The 14,274-nt window shown below is 44.3% G+C and overlaps 1 protein-coding gene across 1 annotated transcript in view; it reads left to right on the forward strand.

The window, feature by feature from the left end:
• The window catches only part of ctnna2 (catenin (cadherin-associated protein), alpha 2), a 64,391-nt gene extending 58,907 nt beyond the window's left edge, over window positions 1–5,484 (forward strand). The window contains exons 10-11 of the mRNA XM_047045094.1: window positions 2,822–2,956; window positions 4,477–5,484. Of these exons, the coding sequence (XP_046901050.1) occupies window positions 2,822–2,956; window positions 4,477–4,764 (423 nt within the window). The 3' untranslated portion in view covers window positions 4,765–5,484. The remainder of the gene's footprint in view (window positions 1–2,821; window positions 2,957–4,476) is intronic.
• Window positions 5,485–14,274: the final 8,790 nt, after the last annotated feature.

Below are 14,274 nucleotides of genomic sequence, written 5' to 3' on the forward strand. Positions count from 1 at the left end.
CGATCATTCCACCGTTGCTTTGGCAATATGTATTCTTTACAATAATTCTTTCCATTGAATTGAGAGAGAGAGAGCGAGCGAGAGAGATGGAGTGAGAGAGAGAGATATGTGGGATTGGCTGGAGAGGTAGACTTGTTAGTAGTCTGCTAACTGCAGCACTTGACATGGCATGACCCCCTTCAAGACAACACACTCCATTTCACCCCCGAGTAGTTTGAAAGAGAGACTACTTTTTGTCAATCCTGTCATTCTCCTTTTCTACCTCCCTCTATCATCCTCCATTCAAACACTTTTCTTAAGCGTTTGCCCACCCCCCACCCCCACCCACACAGTGCAAGGTTGTCTTTATAAATGACTTGCTTTGAGACTTGCTAGGTCTTCAGCTACAAAGCAGGGACCCCCTGGAAGAGATCATCACAACATCCTCCCCACCTGCTGACTGGAATGGTGTTACAGTCAAACGAGAAATCCTTCAGAGAGACACAACATAAACACTTTCTCTCTCTTCACCTTCATATGACAATCAGAAATCCTGTGATTGTCATATTCAGTATCAGAATTGTTGTTGTTGTTGATAAATATACAAACTAATCTAATAATTTGTGGCAAGACAGGATTTGTAAAATTCCAGGACCACTTAGTTTGTCTTCAGAATATGACCTTCATTTTGGTTTTAAGTTGGATCAGGCACTGAGCTAGCTCATGCACCCTGAATGAATGAAGGAACAGGCAACAAAATGTGAATTTGATGTGGTTAAATATTAATTGGTCAACCAAACAGACCCAGTGTGGGGTCTGTGCCAAAGCAGGGTTTGTTGGTATTCTTCCATGGACGTCCAGTGGTGCTCATCTATAAAACAACATTGAGATCGCCTAGGGGCATGTGTAGAGGGAAATTTAACAAGTAGAATTTAGAGCTGGCTCGGGGAGGTTAGAACACTAAGTGTGACATTCCCTCAATGATTTGTGCAGAACTTGGAGGTCCATTTCGTCTTTTTCTATATACAGTACAAGGCTCATAACAAGTGTCCTGTCAATCACAGAATGAGATTGTGATTAAGGAGAATGGAGAGAGAGAGAGAGAGAGAGAGAGAGAGAGAGAGAGAGAGAGAGAGAGAGAGAGAGAGAGAGAGAGAGAGAGAGAGAGAGAGAGAGAGAGAGAGAGAGAGAGAGAGAGAGAGAGAGAGAGAGAGAGAGAGAGACATAGAGACAGACAGACATAGAGAGAGACAGACATAAAGAGAGAGAGAGAGAGACACAGACAGACATAGAGAGAGATAGAGAGAGACAGACAGACAGACAGACAGACAGACAGACAGACAGACAGAGAGAGAGAGCGAGAGCGAGAGAGAGAGAGAGAGAGAGAGAGACAGAGACAGAGAGAGAGAGAGAGAGAGAGAGAGAGAGAGAGAGAGAGAGAGAGAGAGAGAGAGAGAGAGAATAGTTTAAAGAGGGAGGTAGAGGACAGAATGAAGCTACCGCCTTGGTGCTGGCAAGGTAATGGGCCATGCTGTTTATTTACATCAGGAGGGAATCTGGGAATGAAATGGACTATTAGTCAGTGTAGGGGGAGAAAAAAGGAAACAGTATTGTCTGCCGCATGCCTAAACCAGACTGGTGAGAAGGGCTTCTCTAGTGTGTGTGCGTGTGTGTTTGTGTGGTGGAATTAGCAGTGATTCTAGCTAGGAGTGACGGGGAAGTGATCATGCCTTGAGAGTAGCTTCACTGGCTGCAACATCGGCATGCAAAGCTGCTTGTGAAGACAGTAAGTCAGACTTTAGTGTGTGTGTAGTGTTCCTCTGACATGATCCTTAATAAGGACTGAATGTGTTCCCGTGGAGGGTCAGTTTGTTTACGTCAGCTACATTTTGATCATGACATTAATCCTTCTCACCACACAGTCGGCTTCCCAGCAATGTATGTTTGTCAAGTGATGAAGTTGAGTTACATGGTGCCAACAGGATGATGTATTTTGCAGACCGTTTCTGCCCATTAGAGCTTAGCCTGGGACCAAATCACCTTAAACAGACGTGTCTGTGTGTGTGTGTATTTTAGAGAGAGAGAGAGGTGGGGGAGGAAGAGATGGTCCAGTCCCCTGGCTTAACTACAGTATAGCTTTTCCTGTCTGCAGCTCTGAGTCCTGGGGACCAGGAAGTGAGCAGTGCTAATCACCTCAGCTATGTACTGCTCAATGTCCTAGTTTGGAGCCTTTAAATATTAATGGTGCAAGAAAGGTGTGGGTACAAAACAATTTCACACAGTGCTTAAAGGGCCAGACACACTCTTTTCTAATCCTCCAGTAAACTCATGGGTTTTCCGGAAGCAATCATGAGTGCTAACCTTCTGTGGTGCATGCTGGGTAGGTTTAGATGCATGGAATCTTGTATCTGCTGTGTTGGCTTAGCCTAGCCATGTACGCCTGGTAATGTTCATCTAAATGCATTGTGCTTTCTCAAACCAGTCCTTAATATGTCACTTCCAACTTCTGCTTTATTTAACTGTGAGACGTTGTAGACCTGTGTCATGCAATTCTCACTGAAATGACAAGGATGTAGTCTGACGTACTGTATCCATTTATATACTATTGCTCACAGATGGCATCCATTACCTTTGATGCTTTGTACTATTTTTAGAGAGTACACATTTGTTGAAATTGAGCAATGATGGAGATAACCTAACCTCCCGTACTTAAGCCCCCTTACAACTTTGACGTTGTATACTTACTACAGCATACAACATCAAACAAAAGACCCTTTCACAAAAACTAAGTACTAGCATTAAGTTCAGTATTATTCACCCAGTGCATGTGTTTGTGTCTCAGTGCCCTGACTCAGCGTGCAAGCAGGACCTGCTGGCCTACCTGCAGAGGATCGCCCTGTACTGCCACCAGCTCAACATCTGCAGCAAGGTGAAGGCCGAGGTGCAGAACCTGGGGGGAGAGCTCATCGTCTCCGGGGTAAGTAGCACCACGGGATCTTGTTGGCCCTGTACTCTTAAGTGAGAGCAGAGTGTGTTCTTCAAGTCAGCAACCCTTCCTTTCAAAGTTTGGATACATGTTGCTTTAGGTCATACTCCCTTTAGTTACCTTTTACATTTGAAAGAAAGTATAGACTATACCTTGTAGTATATTTATATCATATAAGCCCCAACCAGCTACTGTAACTTGGCTGGCAGGTTGGATTGACCTGCCCTACATTTATTTCTTAGACACCCTTCATAAGGGTGTTAGGGTACTATAATGTTAAGTACCATACTTTTTCAAAGTAATTTGCAAGCTGTGCCTTATTCCCCTAATGTACATCCACCCCTATGAGTGATCACTGAAATACTGTAGTACCTTTGGCCAAAATCAACCTACAGTCCCGAGTCCTGGTGTGGCTACGGCACCACCAGAAAGGTACCAAGACACTATCAAGACCCCCTTATTCACAAGTCACATTTGTATGCCCTCCCGGCCACCTCCCTCTCATCACATGGCTGGAGTGGCAGGATGGGGGGGTGTAACTGTAACCTCCCCCTAAGTTAAACACAACAGTCTACAGGAGGGATGTCCTTCATCAACCAATCATCTCTCACCTTCTTAGGGGAGTTGTGTGAGGGTTGATACAGTTTACAGTAGGAGCTGTTACTGTATGTCCTGCCAGTGTTTGTCTGTCCTGTTGGGAGTCAATTAAAGCAAATCTGAAGACTGTGGATGGGGAGTCCAGGGGTCCCGCTGAGACCTTAACCTTTTTACACTGGCCAGCTGGAGTCTACGCTCATTAAATCTCGCCGGTTGACTCCTCTCTAGGAGGGTGGGGAACAGGGGGAGAGGGGGAGGTGTGTGTGGAAGGCTTGGAGGGGGTGTAAGGGCGTCCGTGAACTCTAAAATGTCAGCCAAACAAAACAGGCGGCAGGAGAAGAGTGCACCCGACCTCAACCGTCGCTAATTACGCAGTGCCGCTACGAGCCAAAGCGGACGGCGTGTAGCGCAGAGCCGGGTGCTCCTTCCCCTTAATTGTCAGTTGAGAAGACTGCCTGGGTCTAACTCACAGATAGAGACAGAGAGAGCGCTACCTGCACTGCAGGTGGGCTCGCTTTGTCGTCCTCACCAAACTCCAGGATCTCTCAACAGCAGCAGCCACCTGTCAGAGGCAGCGGAAACCCATGCAGTTAGACACGTGCCTCTTACTCTTTCTTCAAACAACATTATTTATCTGGGAAATATCACATTGTAGTAGATTGCCTGTTCAGGCATCCCAAGTTCCCCAAAGGAAAAAGTAATGTAACCTATTGTAAGTAGATTTGCAAATAGGTTGTATACAATCTTGTAGGTTCGGATGATAATGCCGTTCATGAGCTAAGATCTGAAGTCGAATGAACTTGCCACTGTTCTTCAGACCCTTTCTGTAAGTGAAGGTTTGTACATAAAGACCCTAACTTAATCTCCACTTCCTCTATCCACCCACTCTTTATCCCCCCCCCCCAACTCTGTAGTTGGACAGCGCCACCTCATTGATCCAGGCGGCCAAGAACCTGATGAACGCCGTGGTTCTGACCGTCAAGGCGTCCTACGTAGCCTCAACCAAGTACCAGAAGGTGTACGGCACAGCCGCAGTCAACTCGCCCGTGGTCTCCTGGCGCATGAAGGCCCCTGAGAAGAAGCCGCTGGTGAAGAGGGAGAAGCCCGAGGAGTGCCAGACGCGCGTGCGACGAGGATCCCAGAAGAAGCACATCTCACCCGTCCAGGCCCTCAGCGAGTTCAAGGCCATGGACTCCTTCTAGAAACGTCCGTCTGAAACAAAGAAGAAGAAGAAAAAATTACAACAATTATGACGAGAAGTTTAAGATAGCGCCCTTTCTTTCTCTTTGTGTTCATTTTGTTTTAACTTTATTTTGGCTAAGTCGAGATCTACTTATGGCACCCCCCCAGCTGTGTTCAGGGTTGTGGAGACACCGGGAGGACTACAGTACTCACTAACTTGGAAAACTACAACTCCCATGGGCACCCTGGGCTTTTGTCGGCCAATAGGTAGCCGGTATGCGTCAAACACTATTTATTGTTCTTCTTTTATTGTAGCTTAACATGTGAGTCAAAATGTGGCACACTTTAAAAACAATGAACTTTAAAAAGGAAGGGAAAAAAAAACGAAACATCAGAAAAGGGTCAATCATGACCTAGCTGTGGTTGTCAATTATTTTAGCAAAAGAGTTATCCCAGCTGCTGACTGTATGACGCCTGTTTATGAGAGGCATTCTGTTGAAGGGAAGAGTAGAGAAAACACTGTCAAAGGGATACTATCCAAGTTTATATGCTTCCTCCTAACTCGGTATATAATGACTCTTTTCTTATGTTACCTTAGTAGTGATAGGATTAACTTATGTTTAAAGATACCAGGAAGTGTCAGCATCAAGTCAGATAGTTTCTTCTTTCCTGATATTGATGATAATCCATACTGTGTTTTTATCTCAAAGCACATTTATGGTCTCTATGGTATTGCAGTTAAAGTAAAATAATTAATTTAACAATGATATCACTGAATAATGTTGCCTTTGATTGGTTGTTGTGTACCATGTAACTTAGACCCACGGAGAGTGACTAGTTGTGGTTTGCTCAGATCATAGAGTCCCTAAATACAGTTACCTTTATATTCACCCTTCCCTAATAAATCCCTTGACTTGGAAACCCTTTAAGTGTGTGTTGTTTGTTTATTTCTTGGTTTTCAGGGGCCAGGACATTCTGGAATGTCCTGTCTTGATCCACTCCTAAAGGCACATCCCCCACCCTGCGCTCTATGTAGTTAACAACAGCAACAGGGAAGGGTGCAGACCTTCTGGAAAGGAGCATTGCCACTGCTTCCATGTTCACATTTTTGGGCTAAACTTGAGCAGAATTTACCCTGGACTACACTGCTTAGTCAGACTGCTGCATTTTTTTGAATGTCCGATGTGACAATTCTACACAGCAAACCAGGCTAAATATGTGACAAGGAAACTGTCTTTGTGCCCCAGAGAAGCTTGTGTAATCCAAAATGTAATATTGAGCAACAGTTCTTCTCACCTCCAGATGCCTTCAAGGTGATGGCAGACCCTGCTGCGTTCATGCCAAGGCATTGGATCTTTGTATCGAACATGTGAGCCCTCGTCAATCTCCGTTAAGCCTGTGAGAGGAGAAGGAGAAAGCGGGGGAGGTAAGAGGACCAGTCAGCATTTAGGCAATCAGAAAACGAGAGGGTGAGTTAGTGAACTACGTTGCATACCCAGGGACAAATCTGGGGAATGAGGAGCTGGGGTGGTGAGGGCTGGGTGTGTTGAGGCTGGGGTAGGTGGAGGCTGATGCTGGGAGGCTGGGGTAGGTGGAAGCTGAAAGGGTGGAGACAGGGAGTATAGAGACTGGGGTGGGTGGAAGCTGGAAGTCTGGAGGCTGGGGTCGGTGGAAGCAGGGATTGTTGTAGGTGGTGGCCGGTAGTGTGGAGACAGGGGTGGATGGAAACCTGGCTCCTTGGGGGGTAGAGGATGGGGTGGGGTGTGGTGGAGGTGGTAACAAGCATGTGGGTAATCAACAAGCACAGCAGTGTTTGTGTGGGAGGATTTCGATAGACCATCCTATCAGATGTCTGTGTCTGATGCAAACTGTACGCAGGATGACTACTGTTCGACTTTAAGAGTCTACCACCTGCTGTAGTGGAGAAGCCCATTTCTGGATATTACATGTTTTGATATCCCCCCTTCTCTCACTGTTTCTAAAGAATGGCAAGTGGTGCCCTTTAATAATGTCAAGGGAACCATCCCTTTTAAAAACAAGGTTCTGTCTGCAGTATAATAAAAACTCTGCAGTGATGCTCTGATCCAATTAAACAAATCTGGTCTCCCTTGACCTCCAGTACAAAGTGAAGAGAGGAGGAGTAGAAAATGAATTATTGTCCCAATGGCAACACCACTGCACACAGCAGGATATTAGTTTTGCTGTTTTGAGGCCTAAAGCGGCTTTGCAACGGCGTCTGAATAGTGTTCAGTGGTGTCCACTCTTTTCCTTCCATTTATATCTTTGTCTCCTCTCTTTGCTCTGTAAAAATAGTCCTTTACCAAGGAAGGAACCTTAATGTAGGTGGTTGTGGTTTACCTAGCCTGCAATGGATGATGAGGTAATACATGCACTTCTAAGAAGTAGCGATAGCATGGCACTTGCAGGAAATACTATATTTATCAAAATGATCCACTTTACCTGGATAGTGGCAGATCGATTTTCGTTTCCAATTCAACCAGATGACATCGTAATAAGACAAAGCTGTCAAGATTAGACTACACAGAGAAAGAGAGATAAAAAGAGAGAAATTACTTATTGACCAAGTTTCCTCATTACTCAGTCTTCACCAGGAAAGGATTTGGTCTTAACTGGATTCATGGTTGTAATACTGTGCCTTATGAAAAGATGGAGATGGGGCCTCCAGCAGTCTGAGACTGGACGCCTAGTGAATGAGAGTGTGACCTCTGTTTCAGAATGGCATCTGCCCTCACCCCTAATGACTTAAGACCATAGTCACAAAGGAAAAGGACAAGCTAAGGTTAAGTCTGATTATTTACCCGTCAGGCAAACTACATAATGATTGAGGTCAAATGTCAAACAGTGGGTGAGTAACTGTTGACTAAAAGCCCAGATTATTCTCAAGACCTGTGTGGTCATACACACACACACACACACATACATAATATGAATATTACTGTTCCCAATCTGTCCTAGGAATAAACCATGCTTATGCCTACACAAACACTCCCATTCACATTCTCCATGACTGTAAGAAAGGAATTCCACAGATGTGATAAACCAAGAGGCAGAACATGCATCCACACCTCATGGAGGGATTGTGCAGTGTTGTGGCCCAGTTACATGGAGAGGAAGCCAACACTCAGTGTCTCCCCAGCAGCCCACTGTCACATTAGCCCCATGCCTAATTCTGTCTAATTGAATAATGAGCGGCCCACTACGTAGTGGCACTTCGCTGCAAGGTCAGCCCTGAACCCTGACAGTGTCCCACTGAGCTACACAGTCCTGCTCACACTGGGAGCTCACATCTATCCCTTCCCAAAACCCGATGAATATACCTGGAAGCCTCAAGCGAGATACCGCACAGACTGGACTTCACAGCCTGCCAGCAATGCTGTGGGCAAATCGGATATACACCCGCTGGCACGGTGTAGGCTTAACGACCACACGCTGTGCCCTGGAGGTTAAACCTGTTTGTTGGCATTCAGCAATCTTTCTCACTAAGAAAAAGGGAAGTTACAAGATAGGCAGGAGACATCTTGTGGTAAGACCTCCAGTGCAAGTGTAAACGCCCAATCCTGACAGATATCTACAAACAAGATAACTGTTTAAACTACTGATTTTTACTTGACCAAATTGTATTTTGAAGAGGGCATGAGAACAATACATTTTCACTATGTACCAGTGATAGGTGTCGTATTATGGATCAACTGTTGTTCAAAAGTGTCTTCAGAAGAAGGCATATTCAGTTACAAATAAAATCTGAATCAAAAGTGTCCAGCTTCAAGCCCCACAGGTGATATGCCAGGCACTAAGACATTCTGCTGTTTATCCTTAGGTGATCATGGACACTTAAGATCCCTATTCAGTCACTCAGTGTTCTTCTAATTTCCTTCCAATGGCCATCAACATAGCCCTGTGAGGTGTTGCTCCAGCTTCAAAAGCATACCAAGGTGCGTCCCAAAACTATTAACATGTACAGCTGTTAACATGGCTGTACCCTGCTGTAAATACCACGATCTGTCACTGTTACGACTGCAATATTCTCCACACGCAGGCCTTAGAAGCCCTTAGCTTCAGGTCAAAAGCAGAAATACGAGTCACATAATGTAACGTCTTACCTTAGAACATGCCAAATCACAATACTGTTGAGGCTGTCGTGGTGAGATTTATTTTTTTACTGAGCTTTTGAACTGTGTACTCACAAGCCCATTGTATTTTGCCAAGTCAGAATAACTTGTATCTTAAAGGCCTGGTTATACAAACAAAGTACTCAGGGAAAGGGCAGTTCTTCCAAGTATTCTGATGTAATATTCTGTACTGTACCATAATCTCAAATCCAATTAGGCCTATGCAAAAAAAATCCCAACACCAAACAGGTATATAAACAGGTAACAACGTTACAATTGAGAATAAACTAGATATCCACAGATAATAAATTAGGAGAGACATTAGCGATAATGGCTTCCCCAGGCTTGCAGGTCTTTGTTCTCAGAGCCTGTCACAAACAGAGCAGAGCTCTGCTACAAGATGTCAGTGCTGCGTCTTATCTGGAGGGGTGTAACACTATGAAGTAGCAGTTCTTGAAAGAGCCATACTGAGCAGTCGTCAACCAAGGCTTTGGGCAGTTGGGCATCACTGCTCATTGTCTGGCTTAAGCCCAAAACGCAACCTCGCCTATGCATAAAAGGCCATCGGCTCTTAAAATCAGCTAATTACGTGTTCATTAATATTATACAAACCACCTACCACACAAACTTTGTTATGGCACGCATCATTTTATAAATGTTAACTTTTAACCGGTGTACTACGTTAAAGACTTCAGAATTTGAACATTCTGAAATTGCACCCCCTTAATAATTCCAACTCTTGAAATTGTTGGAATCATGAATCATGTTACTCAGATGTGTATGCATGTATGAGCTTAATATCTTTGAATGTGTTACTGAACAGACAAGAGTTTAGAACTCAGGTATACATGACACATAATCACAATTGCAAAGTTGAGGTTTTGGTGCTCCGTGTCCAGAACATTACTCTACAACAACAACAGCAAACAATATAATAGAATAAAGCATTTGGGGGAATACATTAAATGAGGGAAACATTTGTTTTGTGGTGGGTTGCAAAAGACATCCCAAAAAAATCACCCAAAGCAGATCTCAAACGAGGGCATAATTACAATCAAGGACACTAAAATTAAGTGTGTAATTTGCGTGCCAACGCCAAGTGCCGCCCCTCCAAAGCAATGTACACTACACGACAGCCCAATCTTGCTATGCTTTTCACCACAGCTGCATTTATAGTCAAACTATTAGATAAAATGCCTGGGACTGGTCCTCCACTTACACATGCACCAACACACACAGACAAACGCATATACACACACACACCTCCACAGTCAACAATGCATTTCACCCCATAAAGCAAGCTCTTCAGACCTAAGCTTCAAAGCTTAAACGTACTGAGAGGATGAACAATGACAGTCTCTGATGTGGCCATGCTAGAATCTTATTTTCTCACCCCCCTCATGGGATAAGGCCTGGTCGCTCTTTACCCCCAGCTCCGTGGATGATTCTGTCAGGAGGAGGAATACCAGGCCGCCGTTCTGGCACACCGACTTTAAACGTTTAAAAAGCAGCTTTTCATCTTGACGACAGTAGCTGAAACGCATCACTCACGGCTCAATCTCTGCTGACAACCTGGATCAGCAGACCAAAGGCTGGCTGTAACGATGCTTAACTGCCAAAGCAGGCTCACGTGTTCAGGTTTATCTCTGGTTCCAAAGGCCTGTAGCGCTAGACACACATACAGACCACCTATGTCTCTCTCATACCAAAAGGTTAAGACCCACAACAACAACAAAAACTTAGGGAAGCAGGGCAAAGGAATAGGATGTATGGGGATATTGACAGTAAACAGAAGCCTCGATGAGCAGTTAATCTGATGATTTCAGCACGAGTGGTTCAATAATACTACATTCGCAGCTCTGTCTCATGGGGTCCTATCTAAAGGCGTTCGACGGGAATGGCTGCTAGATTCAACATGGCCTTGGGATTCAGTTCTCTGAGTTTCAATTGATGTTTCAGGAACATTAGTTGATATGTGATGCTCTGCCAACTCCCAATGATCCAATGCACACACACACACACACTCACATGGCCTCTCCCCAAATTAGGAAAAGCAAACACTGGGATGGTTTCCATGCTGTCTCCCATGTGAGGGAGAGAATTGGCGGGAATATTGTCCATGATTGGTTATTGAGGTTGCACCCCTTTGGGGGCTTCAGGAGCTTTTACTTCCGATTTGAAAGAAATTGGAGCGCACGGAAATTGTTCTTCTGCCATACAACATGCTTGATTACGTTTTTCATTACAATGTTATTGTTCCTTTTCTTTGGGGAGCACTGCTTTATGTCTCCAACTGCATAGTGTACATTTCAGTTCCCACTACCTTTGGAGCACTTACAGTTGAGCAGGATTTGGGCCCTGCTTGTTTAAACAACATGAGCAAACACACTAGGAGAGTTCGTGGGGGGAACTCAACTGTAGTCAGCGTAAATGGCTTAAAAAATCTTTACAATAAATACCTAATTAAATATCTAACACCTGGAAACATGCTCATAAATTGTCGAAGTAAAGGTGATGGATAAGCTTTTGTAGTCTAAGCTCCCTAGATGCTAAAGCATCAGTTTATTTGTACAATCTGAAAATTATTCACTCAACTAATCTAACAACATGCGCTGTTAGAGATGTATATGAAAATTACAATAATATCTTCCAAGAAATCCCAGGCAACAAAGACAGGTACAAATACTTACACTTTCCCACTTCCCACTTCGCACTTTACATAATTAAGCCATATTACAGCTAATTACAAAGGAAGAGTTTGGTCAAATGAGTTGCTTCTGTTATCCACTATGTCCATCATCCTCCAACTACACTGTCCCACTGCTCCCTCACTTCCCATCATGCCTTAAGAATCAAAGGCGTCTCCACAGCCCTCGACGTCTGAAAATACCCATCTGCAAAAAACAACAACTTCAGTCTATCAGGATTAGGGAGAGTAGACATACATGTGGGACCACGACAATCTTATTGCAAAATAAAAAAATATAGAACTAAGAACAGCCATCGCAGACATTTTACTGTACATTGATGTTGATACAGGGGAAAGCAGGGCATTGGCCTGCCCCCCCCATCCCAGTTTGGGATATGGGGATGTGGAATGGAGGGGGTGAGGGGGATCATTCCAGGCTGACTGTCAGAGAGTGATAATGGCAGGACTTGAATGAGCTTGGGGCCTGAGCGCTTTGCATTCTCTTTATAGGCATGCCATCCCATGCAAAAAGGAATTTTGAATATGGGCCTCCTGCATTTTTTATACGCAACTTGTTTCACAGATGTTTCTCCAGACATTTTCTGCCTCATAAAACAGGTTAGATTATTTTTTAATCAGATAACATCTCCTGTTGTTGGGAGGATACGGCATGAGGGCTGTCAGGGTTGCTTTGATGGTAAAAGTGACGGGGACATGCATTAGTCAGGATGAGGGTTGTGGGGAACGAGGAGGGATGACGAGGACAATAAGGCTGAAGAGTCGACATGAAGAGGCTGCTCCTAAGCGGGTCTCTGCAGGAATCACTTGAATCACATTGTAATTATTACTGTCCAACAAGTGATGTACTGTACATTGAAGCTCCAATTGTTTGTCATCTTTAAACCGTGAGACATTGTTACCCAAATGGACCGTAATCATAATATATATTGGGGGGGCCACATCCCCCCCACATTGAAAACTGGTCAAAAGGTCTCCCCCGATATATTGATTTAAAAGTAAATACAATATAAATGTGCTATGCTGCAACAGGCAACCATGCACACTGTCTGAAATTATCATTACAAAATCTAAAAAGGTTTTAAGGGTGGATCCCTCACACTCCCCAGCAGATTTCGTCCCCCCCAATGTTGACTCCTTAGCTACGGCCTATTCTCATCAAAACGCCTCAATCCCCTGACCTCCACCGCAGGAATGAATGGGTGACAATGTACGCTACTTTTCTGCTTTTACAGAAAGACCCATTTTCAACTACCGTTGTCAGATGCCATTATCCCAGCAGTTCTGCTTGAGAGCTTTTTATTTTTTTTATAAACCTTTTAACCACGGCATCATGCTGAGGTGTGAAAGTATAGCTGGAGCCCTGAACAGGCCTAGCGCTTCACAAGCATCAAAAGACCTTCCACCACAGCAAGGCTGAGTGCTAAGTTTTAAGATAACCATCACATACTTAAGTCACTGCATTGAAATGGCCTCTGCCTTTCCAGACAATAGAGTGAATTTCTATTTGTTTGAAGGGGGGGAGAGAAATTGCTAAAACTATCTATTAAACTGGATACATATCTGTTCAATGCACTGCTCAAATTAAACTGTGACGGTTATTTTCAGAATAAGGGGGTGTAATCATATTAGGCTATTTCTGAACCCAATGTGCTTCTTTGCCTATTCAGCAAAGTGTGACCAATGAAACCAAACAACAAAACACTGCACACATTTTCAACACTAACCCTCGACAGTACACGTAGAAACATTTCTCAGCTGAGCTCAAGGTAACGTCAGTGTGCAGTTTGGTGTGGTGGTAGCTAAACATTTTCTTTCTTCTCGTCTAGAGAGTTCTTTCTTTTTTTGACTGGGGAGGATTAGAGAAGTCTGAAAGAACTTGTGATCTATGTACAGAACACAGCCCCAGCACACAGCCCCAGAACACAGCCCCAGAACACAGCCCCAGAACACAGCCCCAGAACACAGCCCCAGCACACAGCCCCAGAACACAGCCCCAGAACACAGCCCCAGAACACAGCCCCAGAACACAGCCCCAGCACACAGCCCCAGAACACAGCCCCAGAACACAGCCCCAGAACACAGCCCCAGAACACAGCCCCAGAACACAGCCCCAGCACACAGCCCCAGAACACAGCCCCAGAACACAGCCCCAGAACACAATCCGACCCATAGTTGTAAGTGCTTTCTTTCTAATCCTTGTGCAGGGGAGGCTGTGAATATCCGCCGAGATCACAAAGCAGTCTGGTGTTTCTTTAACTTCATGGTGAATGTAACTCTGAATGAGTAGAGGGACATAATGAGCCTGCAAATCACATGCTAATACATATAATATATACACCATCATTGATGACTAGAGGGCGATAATGACATGGATGTAACCATGCATTTTCTTCTCTGACATTGTAAAAGTGAAGACAGACCAGCAAAAGCTTAACCCCCTGGATTTAAATACATCCTCTCTAAAACACCATTTATAAAAGCCTGTCTAAGTCTCAATTGTTTTGAGAGACTCAACCTTGCTAAATGTCTGTAATTCCATAGTTCCAAATGACATTTACAGGCAGGAAATAAAAACCTTGGACACAATTACCGTAGAAAAAAAGAGCTAAATTCTGATTTAAGAGAAGAATAGTCATTGCCCCATGGTAGGTCACGGCACTGCCAAAGTACGTATAATTTTGAAATACTAA

The sequence above is a fragment of the Hypomesus transpacificus genome, chromosome 22 (genome assembly GCF_021917145.1).
Source record: "Hypomesus transpacificus isolate Combined female chromosome 22, fHypTra1, whole genome shotgun sequence".
Lineage (NCBI taxonomy): Eukaryota > Metazoa > Chordata > Actinopteri > Osmeriformes > Osmeridae > Hypomesus > Hypomesus transpacificus.